Below are 24,817 nucleotides of genomic sequence, written 5' to 3' on the forward strand. Positions count from 1 at the left end.
TTACAACGGTAACAACAGGCTATTGGAGCTACTATTACTATTATTTTTACAGATGCTGTAAAAAAACCTCAGCAAGTCTCCTGGGAAATCTGAGGTAAGCTATCCAAAACATGATAGGGTTTTAGCTTTCCCTTGGCTGTGACAGCACTTACTAATTCACTGGTTCACACATGCCTTCATTTATTCACCCATTCATTCATCTGTTTGTTCCGCAAGTCCTTATTTATCACGTACGTGCCAAGCACTATGCTGGATGCAGGACCAAACGGTGAGCGGCCTCCAGCGGGCTCGCAGTTGGCTGGTGGAGGCAGACAGTGAAAGATTACAGCCCAGGATGTTGAGTTCTAAGGGAATGTGTGAAGTGTTCCAGGGCCTGTCATGGGGACAATGGAATGAATCAGGCAGGGTGTCAGGGGAGACTTTACAGCCACGGTGCCTGCCTGGAGCCTGCTCTGAAGCGTGGAGTGTGAGCGGTTAGTGGAGAAAATGTTCTGGGCAGAGGAATTGCCCACGGAGAACACAGCCCCTGTGAGGAACCGGAAAGAACACTCATCCTTGTTTTTACTCACCCCCACCCCAACTCTGGGAGGTTGGCCAGTTAGAGGCACAGAGAAAATCTTGCCCAGTTCTCATGGCGTGGATGCGGAGAATACTGGGGGCTGGGACTAAAATCCAGGAATGCAGGTCTCTAGACAATTGATTGGGGAGTGTGCAGGGCTTTCTGTTCTTTTTTTTTTTGTCACTTCCAGTTTCTTCCCTTCCTGGGTTTGAGCTATCTTCCTCTAAGTTATCTGCCAGGATCTCCTAACCAGGGGCTGGGAGGCCCAGGCCCTTTCACTCTGAGTTTGTTAAAAAGGGGCAGATGGATTCCGTGGGAAGATCCTCCCCAACTTCAGAAGCCGGGATGACCCCCAGCGCAATAAGCTTTAGACGTGACACACCTTCCTACCATCTCAACAGACACCCTGTCTGCATTCCAAGGAGTTCAACACTTGCAGGGCCTGATCTGGCAGGTCCAGCTCCTCTCAATCATTGCGCAAATGCTTATAAAGTCTCCATACACAGCATTGGAGACAGACACAAAGATGTGACCCAGGGAGCTTGAAATCAAGTGCATAAGAAAGGAGGTTCTCAGATGCTGAGCTCACTCTAGAAGTTTCCATTTCTAGTTAGAGTGTTGGAGTATCAGTGCAGTGCTCATTCATTTATTCACTGAATCTTGGTTTTTTGTTTTTTTTTTTTCAGTGTCTGCTTCGTGCCTGGGACTGTCTTAGGAGCTGGAGATGCTGCCGTGAACGAGACACACCATCCATGCCTTCATGGACCAACTAGAAGCACCTTCTAGTCTTACTTTCTCATTGAACAGAGGGGTAAACTGAGGCCCATGGTTGGGAGGGGGAAATGATTGACACATGGTCATACAGTGGGATGGTGGCAGAAGTGGGACTAGATCTCAGGTTTCTCACTGCCAGGCAAAAGCGTGTTCTGTGACTCTAGGCTTAGAAAGGAGAGGGAGTCTCTTATTGAGAATACACAGGGCAAGTGGAGAGTAAGATCCATCATGAGCCACCAACTGGGAAGCAGGAAGGCACAAAGGTGCTTGAGGATCATTCGAGGTTTTGTTAATAAACCTTTTACTGCAGAAGACTTTTAGACTTACAGAAAAATTGCTGATAGAATACAGAGTCCTCATATATTCCACACCCAGTTTCCTTTACTATTAGCATCTTAGATTAGCAGGACGTGCTTGCCACAATTAATGAACCCTATTGATACCTCACTATGAACCAAAGTCCATCCTTTGTTCAGACTTCCTTACTTTTTTAGCTCATGTTCTTTCTCTGTCCCAGGATCTCATGCAGAATACCACTTCACATTTAGTCATCATGTCTCAGACTTCTCTTGGCTGTGGCAGTTTCACAGGTTTTGTTTTTGATGACCTTGAAGGTTTGGAGGAGCATTGGTCAGGTATTTTGTCCCGTGTAGAAATATCTTTCTATGTCCATATATCAGGCACATGCTTGATAATGAGAAGAGGCAATACAGGATATGCAAGTGATTCCTGCTCTTTTGGAGTTTAACAATCAATAATAAAGTGCAGTAAGCATATTGCAGAGGAAGTACAGGATGCAGAGGGGACAAACACCCATATTCTGGTCTGCACCACAAAGGGGTCCCAAGACAGGGCTAGTGCACTGGCTCAACGCACAGGCCCACGTTCAGTTCCACAGGGGTGTAAATGTCTGGCATTCTCCTACTTCCAAAGCCACCTTAGGGTGCATTTTCTTGCCTAAATAACTGGAAACCTGAGGACATGAGACAAAGGACTATTTGTGCTCAGTGAGCATCTCCCCCGATATTGTTCTGTACTTTATTACTTAGTTGTATGGCACATCTCTTGCTACTTGAGGCTGCTTCTTACATGGACAGTGGATAGTCAGAAATGGATTCCTCAAACCTACTTGAAGTACCCCACTTAGCCAGCACCCTAGTACTCCCAGCCCCTTGTCCCCTGAGCACAGGGAACAGGTCTCTAGAAAAGCCCTGATTTGGCCACTCTGTCTGGGCTCTGTATTCCTTCTCATCTCTTCTGCTCTCTGGGCAGCTCCTCTGGACTAGGGCTACGTTTATGCATAGTCAGGTGCTCAAAGGATGTTTTCTTAAATAATTGAACAACTGAATAGAGAAAGTGCAAGAGAAAAGGTGAGAAAAGCTGGTTTTGCTTACAGCAAACAAGTTGATTGCTTTTAAAACAGCCCAGAAAGATGAAGTTAAGACTGGTGCTACAAGAGACACACTGGGATTGATGAGTACTAAGATTATTAACCCCTGACCCAATTAACCCAAATGTTCTGGTTCCTAAGAGCTGCCCTCTGGGGACTCAGTGACAGAACAAAGGATGGGCTGGACCATGGTCCAGGGGCTCTTCTGATCTTCTCAGTAGAATTTCTCAAATTATGGCATTGTGGCGACCTGTTCAGGGTTCATGCTGGAAACTATGTCTTCAGGTCTCTTTGGCTGGATGATGGTTTGCAAAGCTGGTTGGCTTCCTGGGGAAGTTATTGGTGAGCCAACTGGAGCTGACACTGAGTCAAACAGTTTCTGGGAATCCATGTCTGAACATCCACTGTTCATGGAGGAAAGACTCTTGTGGTGGGGGTGGGGGATGTACCGATTGAATAGAAAATAAGATCTTGGATTTCCCCCTGTATAAAAATACTCAAGGAAAACTTCTCTTCCGTTCCCTGAGAAAATCTGGGCCACATTTAAGGGCATCCAGGAGGATTTGGCAGTCTTTCTTCTGGGTCTGGAATATGTTCCTAAGGTCACTAGGTCTTCCTGTATGATAGGGATGAAACTGCCTCTGATGATAAGAGAGGGACCCAGGGAGGTGGGGGTTGCAGTGAACCAAGACTGTGCGATTGCAGTCCAGCCTGTGTGACGCAGTGAGACTCAGTCTCAAAAAAAAAAAAAAAAAAAAAAAAAGAAAGAAAGAGAAAGACCCAGACTTTTACTCTACGTGGACTGGGTCTGGTCTCTGGCAGAAAAAAGACTCTGGTAGCAGGGCTGGCTAGTGACCCAGAGTCTGAGGACTGTCACTGCAACGTGCCAGGAATGAAGATAATGGATGCAACCCTTGCCCTTAGGAAAACAGATACACTAATATGGTGGTTAGCTGGCTTCCAGGATGAGACCTGGAAGCCCTTGAGGATTCTTAGGATTCGGCTGGTTGCAAGCTCTGTACTGGGGCACTGTCAGGGTCCCTGCAAGGTGGTGGTTACTTGCTGTGCAGATAATAAGCTATTTTTCTGCTTGGAAAAAGCAACACACCAATTACCAAAGGAATTGACTAAAGATAGACAATTGCAGGCTGGAGAAGGAAGTCATTCCTACTCTCATGGTTTCAGGAGCAGCTCAGTGGGCTGACGTGAGGAATGCCACATAACTGAGCTGCACAGAATTGTCCCTCCAGTCCCACTTCACTGGTAAAGAAAGTGGGGCCCCGGGACACTGGTCCATTGCTAAGTAGTGGTTGATTTGGCTGGCACGGTTCTCTTGATTTTCAGGCCTGTTTACTTTCCACGTCACCAAGTTTCCTCCTTTCTATATTGTAGATGGCTTTGGAATTTGAAATGAAAAATGCAATTTTGAACCATCGTCTATAAGGGCTGACATTCTATAATTCTAAGAATGGCTAATGGTGGAATCTCAGGCATTAGAGCTGAAGACGGGCCTGAAAGGATAACTAGGATTTCGGTGACTTGAATGTGGAATGGGGGTGGTAGGAGGCATCCAGCCTGAGGAGACAGTGTGAAAGAGGGCAAGGAAGAGCATAGGAGGTCTGAGGAGCAGGTTGACTAGCTCATGTGTAGGGTATCCATACAAGGGAATGTGGAATAAAGGAGGAAGGATTAGACTGGGGACAAATCATGATGACTCATTCATTCGTTCATTCATTCATCAAATACTTGTTGAACATTTACTGTATGCCGCTCACTCAGCTAGCCACCGAGATTATAGTGATGAGATAGACCTTGCGTAGCTTAGCATTTTTGTAGGGAAAGATAGAAAATACACAGATACATAAACTAGCCATTTTATTAAATGGCCAGTTATGGAACACACTATGAAGGAAACAACATCTGAAGTAGAAAATAATATTAAGTACAACTTCAGAAATGGTGCTTAGGGTAGGCCATCTTGGAAGCTGACCTTTCTGTTGACATCTGAAGAATGAGAATGAGCCTGCTCTGTGCAAGGGAGGCTCAGAGAGTCCCAGATGCAGAAAACAGCAAATGCAGAGACTGTGAAGCAAGAAATATCATAGTAGGTTCTGGGAAGGTTGTCAGGGCAACTGGAAGGCTAGTCCCAGGAAGCCAGGCAGGGGATGGCCTGAGACAAAGACAGACAAGAAGGGGCCAGGTCATGTAGGACCTTGAAGGTTGTGGTAAGAAGTGTGACTTTATTAAATGCAATGAGAAATCATCAGAAAAAATGACACAATCTAATTTGCATTTAAAATTGTTCCTTAAGCTGTTGCATAGAGAATGAGTTGAAGGGGAGTATGAGGGAAAGCAAAGAGACCAGTTAGGAAGCTACTTCAGAGGCCAAGATGAGGGATGTTGGTGGGTCACATTAGGGTGTTTTCCACAGCGACTGGGAAGAGAGGCAGGTTTGAGCCATATTTTTGATGCAGAATGAATAGGGCTTCTGACTGCCTAGGTTTGAGTGAGTGGGTGGATGAGGGGGTGAGAAAGAAGGAATTATCCAAAGTTTCGGACTTGAGCAACTGGGAAGAGGGTGATACCACTTAGTGAGATAGGGAAGGCTGGAGAAAGAATAGCTTAGGTTTTAGCTACATCACCATATCATCCCTGAGATGTTAATAAGACATTCAAGTGGAGATGTTGAGAAGGCAGTTTGATATGTAATGGAAGAGAGGTCTGGACTGATGATAAAAATCTGAGCATTATAGAGATGAAACTGTGAAGAGTCCTACTGAGAGGTCAGATAAGAGGAAACCAGAAAATGATCCACTGGATTTGGTGACATGGGCCAGGGGTTACAATGAACTGTGTTCATAGAAGACAGACTATGGGTTGTGTTCATAGAAGACAGACAGTAGAAGACAGACTGCAGAGAGCTGAAGAGTGGATAGGAGGATTGGAGAATGCTTGTGAAAACAACTCTTTTCAACAGTTTTACCACTTTGGGAGGCCAAGGCAGACAGATCACTTGAGGTCAGGAGTTTGAAACCAGCCTGGCCAACATGGTGAAACCTCATCTCTACTAAAAATACAAAAATTAGGCAGGTGTGGAGCTAGTCAGGAGACCGAGGCATGAGAATCGCTTGAACCTGGGAGGCGGAAATTGCACTGAGCCGAGATTGTGCCACTACACTCTAGCCTGGGTGACAGAGCAAGGTTCTGTTTCAAACAAACAAACAAACAAACATTCCAAAACAAAGCAGTTTTGCTGGGAAGATAAGGAGAGAAATGGGCAATAGCTAGAGAAGGGCTTTAAAAAATTAAAGATACAAGGGCATGTTTGTGTGCTAGTAACAATCTAAGAAAGATCAAAACTATGAGTGAGGGTGAGGGCAAGAATGAGCCATGAAGAGAATGATGCTTTTGTGGAGAAGAGACGACTGGAAGAGAAAAACCTTCAAGAAAGACAGATGGGACGCAGGCAGGAGCACATGTGGGAGGGTCAGCCTTTGCTAGGAAGAGAGGACATTTCCTTCAGTGCACTACAAAGGATGTAGGAGAGGATGGGTTAAGAAGCAGATAGGTTGGTAGAGTTTGGTGGTAGGAAGATTAGGAAGTCCTGGCTTTGTGACCTCCCATTTCTAAGTGAATTGTAAAATGGGATCATCAGCTGAACGTGGGGTAGGGAACAGGGTCTAGAAAATTTTAGGGGGATAAAGTACTATCTTGGGCAATGAAAAAACAAGAATTCCTAGCGAAGCTTCCAGCTCCAATTTTCCACCTGAGATTTGTGTCCATGAATTTAAAGTGAAATCACTTAGCCAGGTTGTGTGAAGTTCTCTGGCGACATTTAGATGCTGCAACATAGGCACAGAGACGGTGATAATCACATGTTGGAGTTTTGCAAGGGGACTGTGACAGAGGAAAGAGGTTCGAGGGCATTGGGGTTGTTTGTGAGAGTAATTGTGAAGAAGGACAATGGAATCTAATTTATGTAAGGAAGGTAAACAAAGGCAGGAAGTGGCTGCTAGAGGGTGGGTGTGTGGTGAGATCAATGGGTTAGTGGTCAAGATAAGAGGCCAGAAGTAGGGGGATGAAGGGTACCAGAGCAAATGAGCTGGAAGGACTGGAAGTGAAGGTCAAATAGAAGGATTTGGAAATAGAGATTTCTGACTATGTCATGGTCTATGGTGTGGCTGTTGAGTGGGTGGCTGCAGTGGAGTGAGGACAAAGGTTGGTGGGGTAGAAGACATCAAAGAACAAGACCAAGTGGCTGGTTGAGTTGCACATACAGATATTGAAGTTTTAAGAATTATTGTAGGAAGAGGGCAGTGAACATGATTGTAACCAGGACCTAAAGTCTTCAGTGAAGGAGGAAGGATGACTAAGAGGTGGGTAGAATGACCCCAGTGAGGAGGAGGGCAAGGGTATAAAATAGCTGAAATTGGGGCCATGGCTAGTTCGTATGATGCCTTTATACAAATTAGGAAAAACTAGTCTTCCTCCAGTGGAAGCAGCCCCACCCAAGGGTGACACCTGTGGGGATGTGGGCTGGATTTTACTTACCTCTCAGGTGGGCATCCTTGGCCAGGACGCAACCTACTCGTATAACCTGTACAGCTGTGCCTGGACACCCTGGTTGAATGGCATAGGTGTCAAAGGAATCAGCTTTTTGAAGGAGAAAGAGCCTGAAAGAGGCAATGGGGAGCAAAGATCAACCTTCTGATTTTACAGACAGGGAAACTGAGGCCCAAAGAAGGGGGAAATAATTCAAACACATTGGAGGCTGGGGGCAGAATTGGAACTAAATTCTGCTCTCCTGAGACTCAGTGCTTTCTGTGACACCCTACGATGGAAGGGATGTTTTAGCAAACATTCCAAAATTGCAAATTCAAAAATATGTTGTCCCTCAAAGTCGCTTCTGTGGGAGGTGAGAGACTTCTATCTAGCGATGCTGCCATTGTTCCAACCATTTCTGGAAACTCCTTCCGAAAGAAGATTTTCAGAACCAGCTTCTGAGTCACAAAGACAGCCCACTGCACTGCAGAGACTTATTTAGCATACGGGGTGGGAGCTGTCCTTTCCCTTCTTCAGTGCAGGGTCTCAGAGTCCAAGATTCAACCTGTGAACAAGGAGTCTTGTGGCTTTTCTTCATCGTATTTCAGCACATACTTATTTTCTGCTCAGCATGTTCCAGGCACATGAGATCCCAGTTTAGGTGGAGATATTGCTGTGAGGTCTATTCAGTCCGATGAGGTTTGATTTTGTTAGGCTGGCAGGCATGCCGTTTGCATCCTTCGGGAATCTTAGATGTAAACAATACCCCTCTTTACAATACAAGATGTAAACAGTACCCCTCTCAGCTATTTATGCAGAAAATGAATTTGATAAAGGAACTCAGGGAACTCACAGAATCTCTGGAGCATTGGGCTGCAGGAAGGAGTCATCTGTGAATTATGTGTCTCTAGTAGGGACTTCTCTGCTTGCACAGTGAAGTTCTGCCTGGGACTGGATCTCCAGAACTTTCACCGCAGCTGTCTCTGAGACCTTGAAGGTTCTCTGCTACTTTCCCTCCTTAGACAGAAAATCGGCTTCATGCAGCTCCTGGATCCTCAGGTGGTTTCTTTCAAAGTGAATTTTCACACTTGGTGGATGGTGGAGCCGAGGTCAATGCTAGCACTAGTGGCAAAGGGATCTGGGAAAGTGAATTCTAGCTTCTAACTTGGAAGGTGGTGCTCAGATTGTGGGCAGATCCTCAAACATAGTGAGTCTGCTTAAAAAAAAGCTTGCGTGCCACAGATGTGCCAAAGGTTGGCCACAAGGTTGTTGGTTTCCTTGGACGTTGGTTTCTAGAACTTGGGAAAGCTTCCCCAAGGTGCGCAGTCCTGGCTGAGCCGCAGTCCTTCCTGGTCCCATGGCCTATCTTTACAAAGTGTGATGGCCAGTTCAGAGATCATCGTACACTTGGGCTTTTTGTATTAAAAATTTAGAGTTTCCTTTAAAATGAATGCAATTAAAAGATATACAGGAAGTCTTTCTTCAAGCCCCCAAAAGTGGATGGTTGTCAAGGTTAAAGCCTCCCACCAGCGAACTGGTGTCCATGAAGAAAGCTGAGACATTCAGCCTGGAAATGCTCTTCCTCAGTGATCCAGATTCTTTCCATCCAGTCACTATAATAAATAGACAGATGACCCAGCAGCTCCCTATGCATGCTGAATGTTAGTAGGGCTTGCTAGGTGTCAGGGACTGGGCTTGAGGCTGAGCCGAGGGGGATGGGAGGTTTCAGAGATGATGAAATTATGAACTCTGTTTACAGAAAACTCAGTCTAGTGTGGGAGACAGACAGGACCATGTCGATGTGTCCATGGAGTATGGTAAGTAGGGGAAAGGGGCCTTGGAGCCTTTTGACCTCAGGATCATATGCTGGGCTCTGTGAACTAGTTTTCCCATCTGCAAAGTGGGGATAAGGCTTAACTCATGTGGTGGTTAGAGTCTGTGGAGTAGCTAGTGGTGCACAGTGGGAGCTTAGCAAGTTGTGCGCCTTGCCCCCACCCCTCCTCTTCTCCATTCATTGTAAAGTGTGATGGGACCACAGAGAAGGTAGTGGTTAATTCCGCTTGATGGATTTAGGCTGGGCTCCTAAGGATGACAGAGAGTTCTTTAGATGGAGGGCTAGGAGGACACTTCAGGAAATGGGAACGGTGATCAAAGCCACAGAATACCGTGTCTGGTGAATGGTGCACTGAGCATCTGGCTGGAGGTGTGTGAGTGGGAGAGGGGAATGGCAGGAGGTGAGGCTGGAGGGGGATTTAAGAGCTCCATCAACCACAAGGGGAGGCTGAATGTTCTCCTGTAAACGTTCAACGGTGGAAACATGGGTGGTCAACGAAGGGCTCTGAGGCAGAGGCCTATTCCAGGAAGGCCAGAGCAGCTGCTTTGGTTGGTGAAAATCTCTGCCTTTTATTTGGAACTGCCCTGGACTTTGAGAGATAAGGATGGAATGGGTGAAGTGCTTCTTGGCCCCCATTCAGCCTGGGGATGTGTCTGGTTGCTGAACATCTGCCACTCTCAGCACACTGTTAGGTGTTTTACATAAACAATCCCAAATCCTTTGAATAACTTTGTAAAAGGAGGCATTATCATCTCATTTTTGCAGAAGAGGTAACTGAAGCTCAGTAAATGATAGGCAATTTGCTCAAGGTCATGTGATCAGTACACGGCCATGCCAGGATTCAAAGCTGGGTTTGCCTAATTGTAAAATTCGTGCCAGTTTCACCATGCCATGCTCCTGAGTCCCACTGGATTATTTTTAATTGACATGAAACTTGTGGCATGAAAACTCTCAATCTGTATTCATACTCTCTCTCTCTCTCTCTCTACCTATCCACCTATCTATCTAATGGAATGTCAGAAATTTACCTAGTATGTCGAAATCTCTTGCCTTCCTTTCCTAAAATCGCTGAGAAGTCCAGTGCATTCTCTTTTTTGGATGCTGAAACGTGGCTAACTATTACCATCAGAAATGTCCTAGAGTGAGGCTGTCCTGCCTGACACCTCAGTCATGCACAGACCCAGATCGATCTGGTTCCAGGAGAAGGAAGCGTTGGAAGCTGACTTACAGGGTGTGATAGAGATTCCTGAAACTTCTTTTTAATTTTAATAGGTTTTTTGGGGAACAGGTGGTGTTTGGTTACATGAATAAGTTCTTTAGTGGTGATTTCTGAGATTTTGGTGAACCTATCACCTGACCAGTGTACACCGTACCCAATGTGTAGTCTTTTATCCCTCACCCCCTTCCCATTCTTTCCCCTGAGTCCCCAAAGTCCATTGTATCATTCTTATGTCTTTGCGTCCTCATAGCTTAGCTCCCACTTACGAGTGAGAACATATGATGTTTGTTTTCCATTCCTGAGTTACTTCACTTAGAATAATAGTCTCCAATTCCATCAAGGTTGCTGTGAATGTCATTATTTTTTTCCTTTTTATGACTGAGTAGTATTCCATGGTGTATATATATATACACACACATATATGCCACAATTATATATATGGTGTGTATATATATACATATATATATAGTATGCATGTGTATATGCCACAGTTTCTTTATTTTCTTTATTCACTTGTCGGTTGATAGGCATTTGGGCTGGGTCCATATTTTTGCAATTGTGGGTTGTGCTGCTATAAACATGCGTGTGCAAGTATCTTTTTTGTGTAATGGCTTCTTTTCCTTTGGGTAGATATCCATTAGTGGGATTGCTGGATCAAATGGTAGATCTACTTTTAGTTCCTTGAGGGAGATTTCTCAGACTTCTGTCTCTCCCTGCAGATTCCTTTAGACACCTAGCGATGCCAGAAATTCCTCTGTCTTTTGGTCTATTTTGGTATCCTGAGATGCATATGGCTTTGGACTCACAGAGACCTCAGCTGAATTGTCAGCTCTTCCCTTACCAGCAATTGAGTCTATGGATGAGTTAGAGAACACCTCTGAGCCTTAGTTGTCAGCCAAGTAGAGGTGGCAGTTGTACCTACTTACAGGTTGTTGTGAGAGTAAAATTCTGAACACACAAATGCTTATTAGGTATCTTCTTTAAACTTTTCTTTTCTAGGGTGGAAATGTATTAAGCTATATTAGATAGTCATTTGGAATAATTACTTGGAGCCCTGTCTTTGAAAAGACAGGATGGAGTTAGATTGTAAGGGTGCTTGGCCATGGTGTAGAAGACTTGGGTGGGATTGGAGGTAGAAAAGGGAAGAAAGAACAAAAAGGGGCTCATCAGAAACAAAGTTCAGTGACTTCATAATTTATTCAGGACCCAGGCACAGGTCTGCCTATGAAAGTGGTAGTAGATGGGCCTGGGCAGGCCCCTTTGATGCTGACCCTGTCCGTAAAAGGTTGGATTAAATTTTCATGAAGCCATAAATATATTCTGGGCTCCAAATACAATCTTTCCTTAAAGGGCAAAATACTCTCGGGTGGAGAGGTGACTTTATTTGGGTTTCCCCGGGATAGGCAGCCCCTTACTGAAGACTGCTGGCAGGAAGCTGTCCTGGTGACTCTTGGCCAGGCCGGTGGAGATCTCTGACCTCCTCTCTGGCCCTCAGGAACTTCTGCTTCCCCAGGAGGAGGAAGGTGGCGGGGAGGAGGGGAAGGCACAGGGAGGAGCAACTGGAGCTTTCCGGAAAAATATTTGGCAGTCAGGGAACCAAGGTGAGTGGGAGGACTCCAGATGAACTGTAAGCTTTATGAGTTCCTTGGTAGTTTTGTTTTTGTTGTTTGTTTGTGACCCTTACTTCTTGAGTACTCCTTGAAGCCACTGCGTGATGAAGGATCATTGGGTCTCACTGCTCCATTTAACTTTATGTAACAAAGACCTGGAAAGGGCAAGTGAGGTTCCCAGGGTCCCCTGGACTCTTCACTATTCTCCCTATCCTTCTATTCTCTACTGTATTATTTTGTGATCGAATTGTTCTAGACTTAAGTGGTATCACTAGTAATAATAATAACAACAGCAGCAGCACCAGCAGCAAAGTCAATTGAGCACTTTCCAAGCTGGACACTTCCTCAGCTAGAGTATTTCATGGGCTTTAATTTCATTTAATTCCGGGAGGCACAGGGTCTATTGTGATCAGCCCCATTATACCTCCATTATACAGATGAGGAAACTGATGTTCAGAGGATGACGTAACCTGCCAAACACGAAATCATAGCCAGCAAGGGATAGTTGGGATTTGAATGAGGGTGGATGGGATCCAGGGTCTGAGGATTTCTCAACTACAATATTGTACTGTTGGTTGAAAGTGATTGCATTTTACTCACCCTCTGGTCGTCTGCAACACTTGTATGTGGGGTCAAATTGCTCAGTAAATTGTTTGTACATAAGTAACAATGAGATTTTTCTTTTTTGTACTTCACAGTTTTGCTTGGATCTTTGTGCTGAGAACACACATTAGGCACTCAAAATTAATTGGTTCAAAATTAATTTTCATGAGTAATGAGGGACTGATGTAGAGAGACTAGGCATTAATGTGCACGTATAAGATCTATTGCCTCCTTGAGATAAACAACATGGCGAGAGAGAACATCATTAATGTTCTTTCACATCTATCCAGCACACTGAAGAGAAGCAGTGTGCTTTGAACACACTTGTGCTGGGCATTTTAGTGGTATCTTACAATCCCTGTAACTGTCTTGAGGAGAGGGTCCTATGTTATTCTATGTATTTTGCAGATAAAATGTAGAGTCAAAGACGCTGGCAAGGATGTGGAGAAAAGGGGACTCTTATACACTGTTGGTGCGGGTGTGAATTAGTACAGACACTATGGAAAACAGTATGGTGATTTCTCAAACAATGAAAAATAGAATTACCATTTGATCCAAGCAATCCCACTGCTGGGAATTTATCAAAAAAAAAAAAAAAAAAAAAAAAGAGAAAAGGGAAATCAGTTTATCAGATGATATCTGTACTCTCATGTTTATTGTGGCACATTTCACCATAGCAAAGATAGGAAATCAACCTGAGTGTCCATTAATGGATGAATAAAGAAAATATGGTGTATATACACAATGGAACACTATTTGGCCGTAAAAAATGAAATCTTCATTTTTTATTGTATTTTATTTTTTATTTCCAACTTTTATTTTAAGTTCAGGGGCACATGTGCAGGTTTGTTACATAGGACTACGTGTGCCTGGTGGTTTGCTGTGCAGATCATCCCATCACCCAGGTATTAAGACCAGCATCCACTAGTTATTCTTCCTGGTGCTCTCCCTCCTCTCACCCCCCACCCTCTGACAGGCACCAGTGTGTGTTGTTCCCCTCCGTGTGTCCATGTGTTCTCATAAAAAAAAAATGAATTCTTGTCATTTACAGCAACATAGGCTGGGTGCGGTGGCCCACATCAGCAATTCCAGCACTTTGGGAGGCAGATCATGAGGTCAGGAGATCGAGACCAGCCTGGCCAACATGGTGAAACCCCGTTTCTACTGAAAATACAAAAATTAGCTGAGCGTGGTGGTGAGCGCCTGTGATTCCAGCTACTTGGGAGGCTGATGCAGGAAAATCACTTGAATCGGAAGCGGAGGTTACAGTGAGCCAAGGTCATGCCATTGCACTCCAGCCTGGCGACAGAGTGAGACTCCATCTAAAAAAAAAAAAAATTAGAGTTAAATGAACTTTGCTAAGGCAATATTGTAATTGAAAGAGTCAGGTTAGGGACCCAGAAGAGTTGGAACCCAAATCTACTACACCAAGTTGCCTCTCAGGTGGTGGATAAATGATTTAAGCAGAGACAAGACCAGATTTAAATTCCACTCCACATGCAGGGGTGAGATCTAGGCAGAGGAAGAGGAGGGATCTCTTATTTTCACTTTGAGGACTAAAGAATTAATGCAAAGTAGAGGTAAGGAGTAAACTAAGCAAGGAGTTCGGGTGGGGCCTACATAAAGCACTGACTCAAGGGGCTTGGCCTCTGTGTTTCCCCACCACCGAGACCCCCTGATGCTCAGAAATATCTGGTCTCTCAAGCAGACTGTGCTGGATGAGAATTAATCCCTAGATTATTTTATTTACTAAAAAATTAAGCTGGAACAGCAGAACCGCCCACCAGATTCCAGACTGCCTTGTAATGGCCGATGAGTACAATCTGGAATGATGTTACTTGTTACAAAGATAGAGGCTGCACACTTTCATTCCCTGCACTGCTTTGGCTTGTCCAGCATCTGCAGAACCCTGAAAATATTACTGGTACTTGGAGGGTGCCTTTCCAACCTGAATACACTCTTAGGGGTCTGGATCTTCAGGCTGGAACCCGTCAAAGCAGGAAATGAAATGTTTCTCTCCTGTCTTCATTTATCACTTGCCCACCATCCTTTGTCCTGTTGAGCAGGATCGATGGCTTCTGCTGGGATCACATGGGAAAGCCGACAGGGGTGGGGGGCTTCCAGTCTGAAGCATCTGTGACTCTCCTGTCACCAGGCGCTTAAAGAGGCAAGAAGCAAGTTTTCAACTGTCAGTTTTAAGACCGGGGGCTGAGGCACAAGGGGTTGGGGGCTGGGGGCTCCTGAGGGTGTGGTCATTGGAGGGGCTTTTGCATCCTGGGAATGTATGGAGGGTGTTCTAAGTGCAGGGCTGTCTGATGAGAGGTTTGTTTTCTTAGTGGACTGAGCCCAGCTGTACTGGGAAAGGCGGGGCTGGTGAGTGTGGATTTGTGTGTATGTGTGAAAGTGTGTGTGTGTGTATATGTTTGTGTTTGAGTGTGGCTGTGTGGGTATGTATATGAGTGTGTGTGTTTGTGTTTGTATTAGTGTGGCTGTGTGGGTATGTATATGAGTGTGTGTGTGTGTGTGTGTGTGTCTTTGTGTGTGTGTGTGTGTGTGTGTGTGTGCCTGTGCATATGTGTATTCCTTTAGGGCTGCCAGGCCGAGTTTGGACTTAACCCAGCACAGCCCCTTTGAAGTGGAAATGAGCTCAGTTCCTCTTTCCCCTCCAGACCAGATCGAGAGCATGATGGGCAGGCATTTGTAAGCTGTTTTTGCACTTTCACACCACCCCAAATGGTGGCACAAACAGTGTTTTCGCGAAAGACCCCCTGGCTGCTGGGCCTCTCTGGTTTCTGTGGAAACCATAAAGCCCATTTGCAGGGGTGCTTGAGAGGGAGGAGGGGCTGGGAAGGGAGGGAGCCTGGAAGCTCCGGCCGGTGGGCGGGTGGGAGGTTTCATCTCCAGACAAAGAGAGGAACAAAGGCTTGGGGGAGGGGAAGGAGGAGTGTCACCAAGGACCACATTTATCGGCCTTGTCTTCTGGTTCTCCGAACTGCTTCCAGAATAATGAGCTTTGGGGTGGGGTAGTGGGGGAGGTAGCTAAAGGGGGACTGTGAGGCCATGTCATGTGTGGGCCCTTTGTCCAACACAAGGACAAAGGGGTTGGAGGAAAAGTCCTCTTCACAACCCATTGCCTGTGGGATAAACTCCGAACTCCCTGGACTGCCATTCAAGGCCCTTTCAGTATCTGAGCACGAGTTGCCTACGTTCCTGGATATCCTCCCTGACAGTTCCATAGAAAAGCATCAGCTTTGGATTGTAATTTCCTCCAGGGCAGCAACCTTGCCTTATTTATTTCTGCATCTTCAATGCTTGGCCTTGTAGCTGAGTTGTATAAATTGTTAAAATGTGCATGCTAACTTCAGTACCCCCTGTCTGGAAGGCCCTGATTCTTCTCTCTCCCCATACAAATCCTATCCTTTTTAAAACTATCAAGTATCCAAAAGTTTTCCCAACCCACATTCATTACCAAAGTCCTTAAAAGATGAATATAGTTCCTTGGCTTGTAAGTGTATATTAATATCTGGTTTCTTTAAACATCTGTGTTTGTAATTAATCACAGTCTGTTTGTTTTTAAAATGCGCACTCTTTCCCTTCTGTTGGAAAGGGCATGGAATTTGGATAAACAATAATGAATAATGCTCATCAATAATTCAGTTTATATTATGAGTGCTTTGCATGCAAATTATCATTTGGAGTTAAAAAATCTGACTTTGAGACTTGGTTGTACATCTACTACTTGTGAACATAAGTGAAACATTTCAACTCTCTGAACTTCAATGTCTTCATCTGGAATATGGGAATTATCATACTAATCTCCACATTCTCTTCATTGGGTTGTTTTAAGAGCTAGTAGTCAGAACAGTGCTTTGAAACCTGGTGGTGTAAGTTATTGTCACTGGTAGGAGTTCTTTGAATGCAGGGCACCTGTCTTACCGACTTTATAGCCTTCTTTCTGTCCCACCCCATGCATGAGGTTCAGCCACCAAACCAGTAACACACATCAGATGCTTCTTGAGTGGAACTGAAGGTTTGCAGATAAAATGGTGCTGGAGGGTTGGCTGAGTTTAGGTGGGGAATCCATTCCCATTGTGTATGGTCCATTCAGGCCTGGGGATTGTTAGGGTGTTTGGGGGATTTTCTTAGGGTAACAAATTCACAGGGATCAAAGGTCACAGCTTAGGGTTGAGAAATACTAAGAGAAAAATTTAGGAAAAAGGGCAAAAGTGAAGGCTAAGAAATCCTAGGGAACAGAGTTAGGGAAGGTCAGACTTTAAACTACAGTTGACCCTTAAACAATGCACAGTCAAAAATCCGTGTATAACTTTGTACTCCCCAAAAACTACTAATAGTCTACCAGTGATGGTAAGCCTTATTGATAACATACATATTAACACATAGTTTGTATGTTAAATGTATTATATATCATATTCTTACAATAAAGGAAGCTAGAGAAAAGAAAATGTTACTAAGAAAACCATAAGGAAATAAAATATATTTACTCTTCATTAAGTGTAAGTAGATCATCATAAAAGTCTTTATCCTGGTTGTCTTCACACTTGTAGAGCAAGCTTGTCCAACCTACGGCCCACGGCTGCATGTGGCCCAGGACAGCCTCGAATGTGGTCCAACACAAATTCATCAACTTTCTTAAAACATTTTCAGACTTTCTTGTGATTTTTTTCTGTTAACTACTGCTAAAAGAAATTGTTAGTGTTAGTGTATTTCAGCTATTGTTAGTGTTAGTGTATTTCAGCTATTGTTAGTGTTAGTGTATTTCAGCTATTGTTAGTGTATTTCAGCTATTGTTAGTGTTAGTGTATTTCAGCTATTGTTAGTATATTTCAGCTATTGTTAGTGTATTTCAGCTATTGTTAGTGTTAGTGTATTTCAGCTATTGTTAGTGTATTTCAGCTATTGTTAGTGTTAGTGTATTTCAGCTATTGTTAGTGTTAGTGTATTTCAGCTATTGTTAGTGTATTTCAGCTATTGTTAGTGTTAGTGTATTTCAGCTATCCTTAGTGTTAGTGTATTTCAGCTATTGTTAGTGTTAGTGTATTTCAGCTATTGTTAGTGTTAGTGTATTTCAGCTATTGTTAGTATATTTCAGCTATTGTTAGTGTTAGTGTATTTCAGCTATTGTTAGTATATTTCAGCTATTGTTAGTGTATTTCAGCTATTGTTAGTGTTAGTGTATTTCAGCTATTGTTAGTGTTAGTGTATTTCAGCTATTGTTAGTGTTAGTGTATTTCAGCTATTGTTAGTGTATTTCAGCTATTGTTAGTGTTAGTGTATTTCAGCTATCCTTAGTGTTAGTGTATTTCAGCTATTGTTAGTGTTAGTGTATTTCAGCTATTGTTAGTGTTAGTGTATTTCAGCTATTGTTAGTATATTTCAGCTATTGTTAGTGTTAGTGTATTTCAGCTATTGTTAGTGTTAGTGTATTTCATGTGTGGCCCAAGACAATTCTTCTTCTTCCAACGTGGCTCAGGGAAGCCAAATGAGTGGACATTCCTAGAAGAAAAAAGGAGGTAAGGAGGGGTTGGTTTTGCTGTCTCAGGGATGGCAGAGGCAGAAGAGGTGTAGGAGATGGAAGGGGAGGCAGGAGAGGCAGGCTGTTAAGGATGAACTGTACTTGAGTACCCCTGCTGCTTGACAGCCACATTCATCTATTAATCATCATCTGGTTTTATTTTCACAACCACCTTGTTAAGTGGGTGTTGCTATCCCATATTAAGGGTGAAGCCACTGAACTCAGAAGCTTGCCCTGCCCCAACCCAGGCCTTCTGCAGTTCTGTATTACCTCCATGACCCTGTACTCCGGTCTCGAAGTCTCATTGCCCTAATGGAGCTAAAGTAAGATGACCCCTGTGAAGCCTCACTGAAGATATTCCCAGGGGAGAGAAAACAAATAGGTGTGGTGACTGTAAGAAAACATTTGGTTGGAAATCACAGCTTGTCATCCAGGAACGAGCTCACACCAGGGAGAAGAAACCCAACAGAGCTTTCTGTGTTGTTGCCCGGGTGGTCTGCTCCCTGCAGTCACACTCCCTGCCTGCCTGTCCATCCCTTTAACTCAGAAACATCCATCATCACAGGGCATTGCAGGGTGAGGTGACACAGAGGGGCAGGGCATGTGGAGGGGGAAGGGAAAAGCAACTGGTGATCACCAACAGCTGGCCTCCCTCTTCTCCCCCCAACCCCAGGGCCTCAAGGTTCCCAGGGGCAGGGGTGAGCCCGATTAAGAGCCGTCCATCAGGACATGCCCACCAGCTGCCGGGTGACCTCGGAGGCTGTTTAATGTCCAGCAACACAATGTCAGTCACAACCTTTGCCCTGTCTGCACTGTTGGAGGATGGAGCTCATTCCAAAGAGGAAAACGTCTTTAAAATAGAATCTAGTCTCCTCAGCCTGCCCCCCCTGGCTTTTCCTGCAACTTCAAGGCTCCTGTTGGAAGCGTGAAGATGGGTGTTTTCCTTCTTCAGTTGAGCCAAGAAAGGGACCAGGTGGGAATTTACCAAATGGAACAGACCACCAGGACCAATTGTTATCTCGGAGCCCATGAAAACATTTTGATTTCCAAGGAAATGTCTTAGCATGCCTCCCACCCCTTTTATGAAGGGAGGAGAGCCCCTCATTTTCATTCTTCAGTCCCTGCCTGTTATCTAGAGGGACAGTGTACCCTCCTAGGTCTAGAGCTGCAGTGGTCCAATAGGGTAGCCAATAGCCACGTGTGGCTATGCAAATTCAAATTTATATTATTTAAAATTAAATAAAATTAAAATTTTAGTTCTTCAGCAGCACTGGCTACTTTTCAAGGGCTCTACAGCCACATGTGGTTGGTACTTACCACATGGGACAGTACAGATATGGAACACTTCCATCATTGCACAAAAGTCTTGTGAACAGCATTGGCATAACGCGGTGGTTCTGCCCTGTGGCTGCACATTGCTATCGTCTGGAAACTTTGGAAAAGTCCTGACGTCTGGCTGGGCTCACCTCCAAGACTCTAAGTCAGTGGGTCTTCAGCAAGGTCTGTCATTGGGATTTTTCAAAAGCTCCCCCAAGTGATTCTAATGTGTAGCCAGCACTGGTCCACTGAGTCTCAAGCTTATCTCATTATAAGAATTATGAATGGCCGGGTGTGGTGGCTCACGACTGTAATCCCAGCACATTAGGAGGCTGAGGCAGGTGGATCACAAGGTCAAGAGATCAAGTCCGTCCTGGCTAACACCCCGTCTCTACTAAAAACACAAAAATTAGCTAAGCATGGTGGCACGTGCTTGTAGTCCTAGCTACTAGGGAGGCTGAGGCAGGAGAATCACTTGAACCTGGGATGCGGACGTGGAGGTTGCAGTGAGCTGAGATCGCGCCACTGCACTCCAGCCTGGTGGCAGAGCAAGACTCCGTATTCAAAAAAAAAAAAAAAAAAAAAAAAATTCGGAACATGAGAGACTTCTAAAAAGAAATACAGACTCTTGGAAACCGTTTTCTAAGGATTTGAATTCAGCAGGTGTGGGGCAGGTCTCAGGAATCTGGTTTTATTCAGCATGCCAGGTAATTCTTATGGTCAAGCAGGTTTGGGAAAATTTGATGTAGCCTAAAGATGAGAAGAACCAGGCACCAGTTTGGTCAGGCATTGTGTTGGGGCTGTGGCCACAAGACCCTAACGGCCACAGCAGTCCTACAAGGTGAGTTTTATGTGTACTTATGTCATAGGCAAGGAAAATGGAAATTCAAGAAAAGCTCATCCCAAGCCACAGCCAGTAAGTAATGCACTGGTCTTTGGACCTGGCTTGAATATTTAAGAAAGTAGGCTTTGGATTCATTTTGAGGTTCAGATCACACCACTAAGTGATCATGGGCAAGTCACTAAACTTCTCAAAGTTGATCTCCTTCTTTGGAAAGTGAGAATCATGACAATCCCTACCTCCTAGGGATGTGATAGTGATTGAGATTATGTAGGTAAAGGGCTTTTGGTTCTTTAGGCATCAGATAAGGGTCCAGTAGTAAACTTAGTTCCGGTGGTAACAAAGAGAATGCCACTGCAGGCAGCTCTGTTCTTCCCATCACATCTTTATTCTAAGAGAATCTTTTGTTTGTCTGTCTATATCTCTTTCTCTTCTTTTTCTTTTTGAGACAGGGTCTCACTCTGTCTTTCAGGCTGGTGTGCAGTAATGTGATCATAGCTCAGCCTAGACCTTCTGAGCTCAAGTGACTCTCCTACCTTAGCCTCTTGAGTAGCTGGGACTATAAGCATGTGCCACCATGCCTGGCTATTTTTTTACTTTTTGTAGAGACAGGGTCTCACTGTGTTGCCCAGGCTGGTCTTGAACTCCTGGGCTCAGGTGATCCTCCTGCCTCAGCGTCCTAAAGTGTTGGGATTACAGACATGAGCGACTGTGGCTGGCCTGTCTGTTTTATTAGGTGGTAGGGAGGTGCTGGTTTTGCTCTTTCATGGTGCGTGGCTCTAGCTGTTGGGTGTGGAAGTCAGGAGGGTTCTTGCTGTTGACCTCATAGGCCCAGTCTGTCTCCTCACCCAGAGTCTGCTGTGCTGCAGGACTGCAAAACAACTTCAGCAGAACAATAAATGCACTAATAGAAATGATTACTTTGTGACAAAGTAGCAGCTGCCATTGATTTATGGAGCACTTGAATTCCAGGCACTGTGCTAAGTGCTTTATGTATCAAAGTGTTTCATCTTTTCAGCAAATCTATGAGGCACGGATTGTATGCCTCATGTTACAAGGCACTTTCATAGACATGGAGTCATTGGATTCATATAACAAATGCTATATGGTGGAGGTAGTTATCCCTGATTCCCAGATTAGGAAAACGAGGTCCCTAGTAGGTGTGATATATCAGGATTACCCGGCTAGTAGTAACCAAGCCGTGGTCTCTTAGTCACTACATTTCTGCTCCATCAACACAAAATCACTTAAGAGAAATTCAACTTATTATTTCCAGTTTTTAATTATCTTCATTCTTCTTGTGCCTTGTCCAATGAATGATGAAGAGCCAATGGCTTCTCTCCTTCAGGGGTGGAAGTGCTTTGATTTGGTTTAAGGCCTGAGCAAACACAAGATGGGTGCTATCTCACTGTTACATCTTAGTTGTAGCTCTTTCCCAAGGATAAGGAAGATCCTGTGACCTCTAGACTCCCTATAGGGAAATTCTGGCCCCTGGGAAGGCCTTTTTCCCCTCGTTCACTGCAATTCTCCACTTACACAGAACAAAAACTAGCTCGTGGCAGCAAGTGGGTGGTGCAAGAGAAAGGGTGTTGGAGTCAGGAAGAACTGTATTGGAATTACTTTTCCTTTTCCTTCTTGCCGTGTGAGTTAGGGCACATCATTTAACCTCTCTGAGCCCCAGCCTGCTCTACTGTATAAATGAGATTAATAATAACATTTATCTTACATAAGTGTTGTGAGGGCTGAATTAGTCAAATGCCATTAATGCCTAGGCACACAAAGGCATTCAAATAGGAACGATGACCATCTGTGATCATAGAGATCAGCCAGCCGAGCAAAGAAGCAGCGGGAGGAAGGGGAGCTGTGATGCTCCACCTGGAGTTGCCCCAGGGCCCCTTTCTCTCAGTGTTGATTGGGGACAGAGGAAAAGGGGGGTTGATCCTGGAGAAAGGACAGAGGCCCTTTAATGAGCTCAGGAAAGCCCATCTCCTGACAATAACAGCCCTGGGCTCTGCAATAACATCCTGCCAGAAGAGGTAGCGACAGGATATGTGCTAGGAGTGGGAGCGTGTGGCAGCCCCACTGCCCGCCCGCCCGCCTGCCGGTCCCTTAGCCCTAAGGAGGTTCAGGAAGTAGCAGCCGGGGATCAGAGGGAGATGAAGACTTCCCCCTCTGCGTGCATCCTGGACTGATCTGGAGACTGGAACCTCAGCTCTCTTGGACAGACACGCCTGTGGGGCAGGTGGCTTCTCCATGAGCTGCTCCTGTTCCATCACTGTCCCTGCCTTAGCAGGAGCTACCTTCTGCGCCCATGCTCAGTGGTCTCTGTGGTTCCACTGAGTCAAGGAACAAGACACATAAAGGGGATTGGTCATCACTTGTCAATCAAACAACCTTACAATATTTGTCGAACATCCTCTGAGTGCTGATGACAGAGCCTGACTGCAAGTACATTGATGATGGGGAGAGAGAGACTGTTTCAGGCCAGGGGAGTCTGTGGTTGGGTAGAGGAGAGAGAGAGAGGATAAGCAAGCACAGTGAGCTGAATGGAAATGCAAAAGTCCAGGGTGCTTTGGAGGTTGTGTGTGGGGTGGGAGAGCACCAGGGAAGGCTTCACAGAGGAGGAGGCTGGGCATTCAGCTGAAGGAAGAGCAGGAGTTGGCCAGGTGAAGAGGTGGGAAGCAGCCGTGAGTGAGCTGGTAAGGTAAGGGAGGAGTTGGGAAGTGTCGAGTGAGGGACTGTGGCTCAGAGTGACAGGGCCATGGATGGAGAGAACATCAGGAGTCACAGTCTTGGAGGACACATCCGGAAGGATGAACTTCATATGAGGGTGGGGTGAAGCCACTGCAGTCCTTCAACAGGAAAGTGAGGTGATCAGATTTGCAGTCTGAATATTTACATGCTCTCTCCCTTCAACAGACAGACACACCTTCACAGGGACCTGCTCTGCTCTCAGGCCTGGAAGGATCCAAGGAGGCTTCTTGTCAGGGCCAGAGTCCAGAGACATAGAGCAGAGAGATCCGTGTGGGACACCGGGGAGGAGGGCCCAGACCCTGGCTCTGCAGTCATCCACATGGCAAGTCTCTTCCACCCTCTGGACCCCATTTCCCAGGTGTAAACAGAGAAGCTGGAACCAGGTGAATCCTAAAGGTCCTTTAGAACAATATATTCTGTGATTCAAACTTAAGATACTTCCCTGACTTCAAGAAACTTATGGTCTGGGGTTGAATGACCAAATGAGACGGCACATTTAGTCAATGCTGGTTGACTCTCAGAAAGCATCAGCTGGGGGTAGGGAGCGGGGTGGAACCGTAACTCTCCATTTCCTGGAAGATGAACTTTCTGTGTGCAGAGAAGGGAGGAACTGCCATCGTGTGCTCACCTCCTGCTGGAACTGAGGTTGGATTCTTCATTAATCTCGGTACTAAGGGTCAGCCTCTCCAGCTGGTGGGCAGGTGACACAACAGGCTACAAGTGCTCTCCCCATGGGAGAGTCTGGGATCTTGCTCCTGGAGCCTTCCTTATAAAGGGGTGATTAGGCATCCCCGGAGAGTCATTGGAGGCTCTTGTCCACAGGATAAACGAATCCCATCGCAAACTCATTCCCATCCCTTCAGGAAGGCGGGGATGCAACAGGGAAAGGTGTCAGCTTGAAGTAGTAGAAGTGGGTTAGATTCCTGGCCCTGCCAGTGAGTGACTTGTGTGACCCTGGGGGGGACACATCATTCTTTCTCCTGGATCTTGGTCTCCTCATCTATAAAATGACAGTTTTCCCAAGTGATAGCTGTGTTCTAGGCACTGGGTGCTGATGATAGAAGATGAAAAAGACTAGGTCACTTCCCTCAGGCAGCCTTCAGTCTGGATGGGGAAACAGGTGTGGAAATACATTCTCTCAGTGTAGTGTACAATGCTAGTGGGATGCCCAGGGGGCATAGAAACACAGATTTAGGAACCTTAGTCCAGCAGGGGTGCTGCAGGAAGGCTTCCTGAAGGAGGAGGCCCATTCACACTTGAATCATCCATGCAAGTCAGCGCGTGGAGAAGTGGGGGAAAACGCACTTTAAGACATTTCCAAAGACGAATCTATCTAGTCATCTTGCCTTTCTACAGTACAGACTTCAGCTGTCCTCCCAGTCTAATGCAATGGAGCCATTCCCCCTGGGCTGCCTGCTGACTGGGAGGGCAGCCAGCTCAGAGGGCTGTAGGGTGGACTTCTGAGCACCCTCTGCTGGAATGAACTCTGAGCATAGCCATAGCAATTGGCTAAGTCTCAAGCTTGCCTTGGGCAGAGATTTCCAGCAGTCAGCAGGATGTCTCCTCGGGAGCCTGAAAGTCTTAGATCAGACCTGTTTTAGTCTTGGTCTCTGCCAGGGGTTGTTGGAAAAGATGCCATCCTCTACTTAGGAGCTTCCTAAGGGCAGAACATCCAGCTCTCTCTGCTCATCTTGAAAAGGTTTATTGAGTATAGACTATAGGATGAGAGGAATGAGAGAAAACAATGTCATCTCTGAACACACTCAGAAATGGACAGGAATGCTCTGTAGGGAAGGTGACGGTCTTATGGGAAAGTCTACCCAGGGAATCAGAGCTAGCCT

General features: G+C 45.4%; 1 protein-coding gene and 1 long non-coding RNA gene across 2 annotated transcripts in view; one reads left to right on the forward strand and one right to left on the reverse strand.

Annotated features, from left to right (window-relative positions):
- Positions 1-50: 50 nt before the first annotated feature.
- Positions 51-23,459, forward strand: LOC105496048 (uncharacterized). Its single transcript, XR_011610570.1, has 3 exons — positions 51-94; positions 1,246-1,370; positions 23,142-23,459. It is a non-coding gene; the product is annotated as an uncharacterized lncRNA (long non-coding RNA).
- Positions 13,621-24,817, reverse strand: part of LOC105496043 (leucine rich repeat containing 55) — a 37,176-nt gene continuing 25,979 nt past the window's right edge. Inside the window, exon 3 of the mRNA XM_071074613.1 lies at positions 13,621-13,853. Coding sequence (XP_070930714.1) covers positions 13,795-13,853 — 59 coding nt within the window. The 3' untranslated portion in view covers positions 13,621-13,794. The remainder of the gene's footprint in view (positions 13,854-24,817) is intronic.

This window comes from Macaca nemestrina, chromosome 12, assembly GCF_043159975.1.
Source record: "Macaca nemestrina isolate mMacNem1 chromosome 12, mMacNem.hap1, whole genome shotgun sequence".
Lineage (NCBI taxonomy): Eukaryota > Metazoa > Chordata > Mammalia > Primates > Cercopithecidae > Macaca > Macaca nemestrina.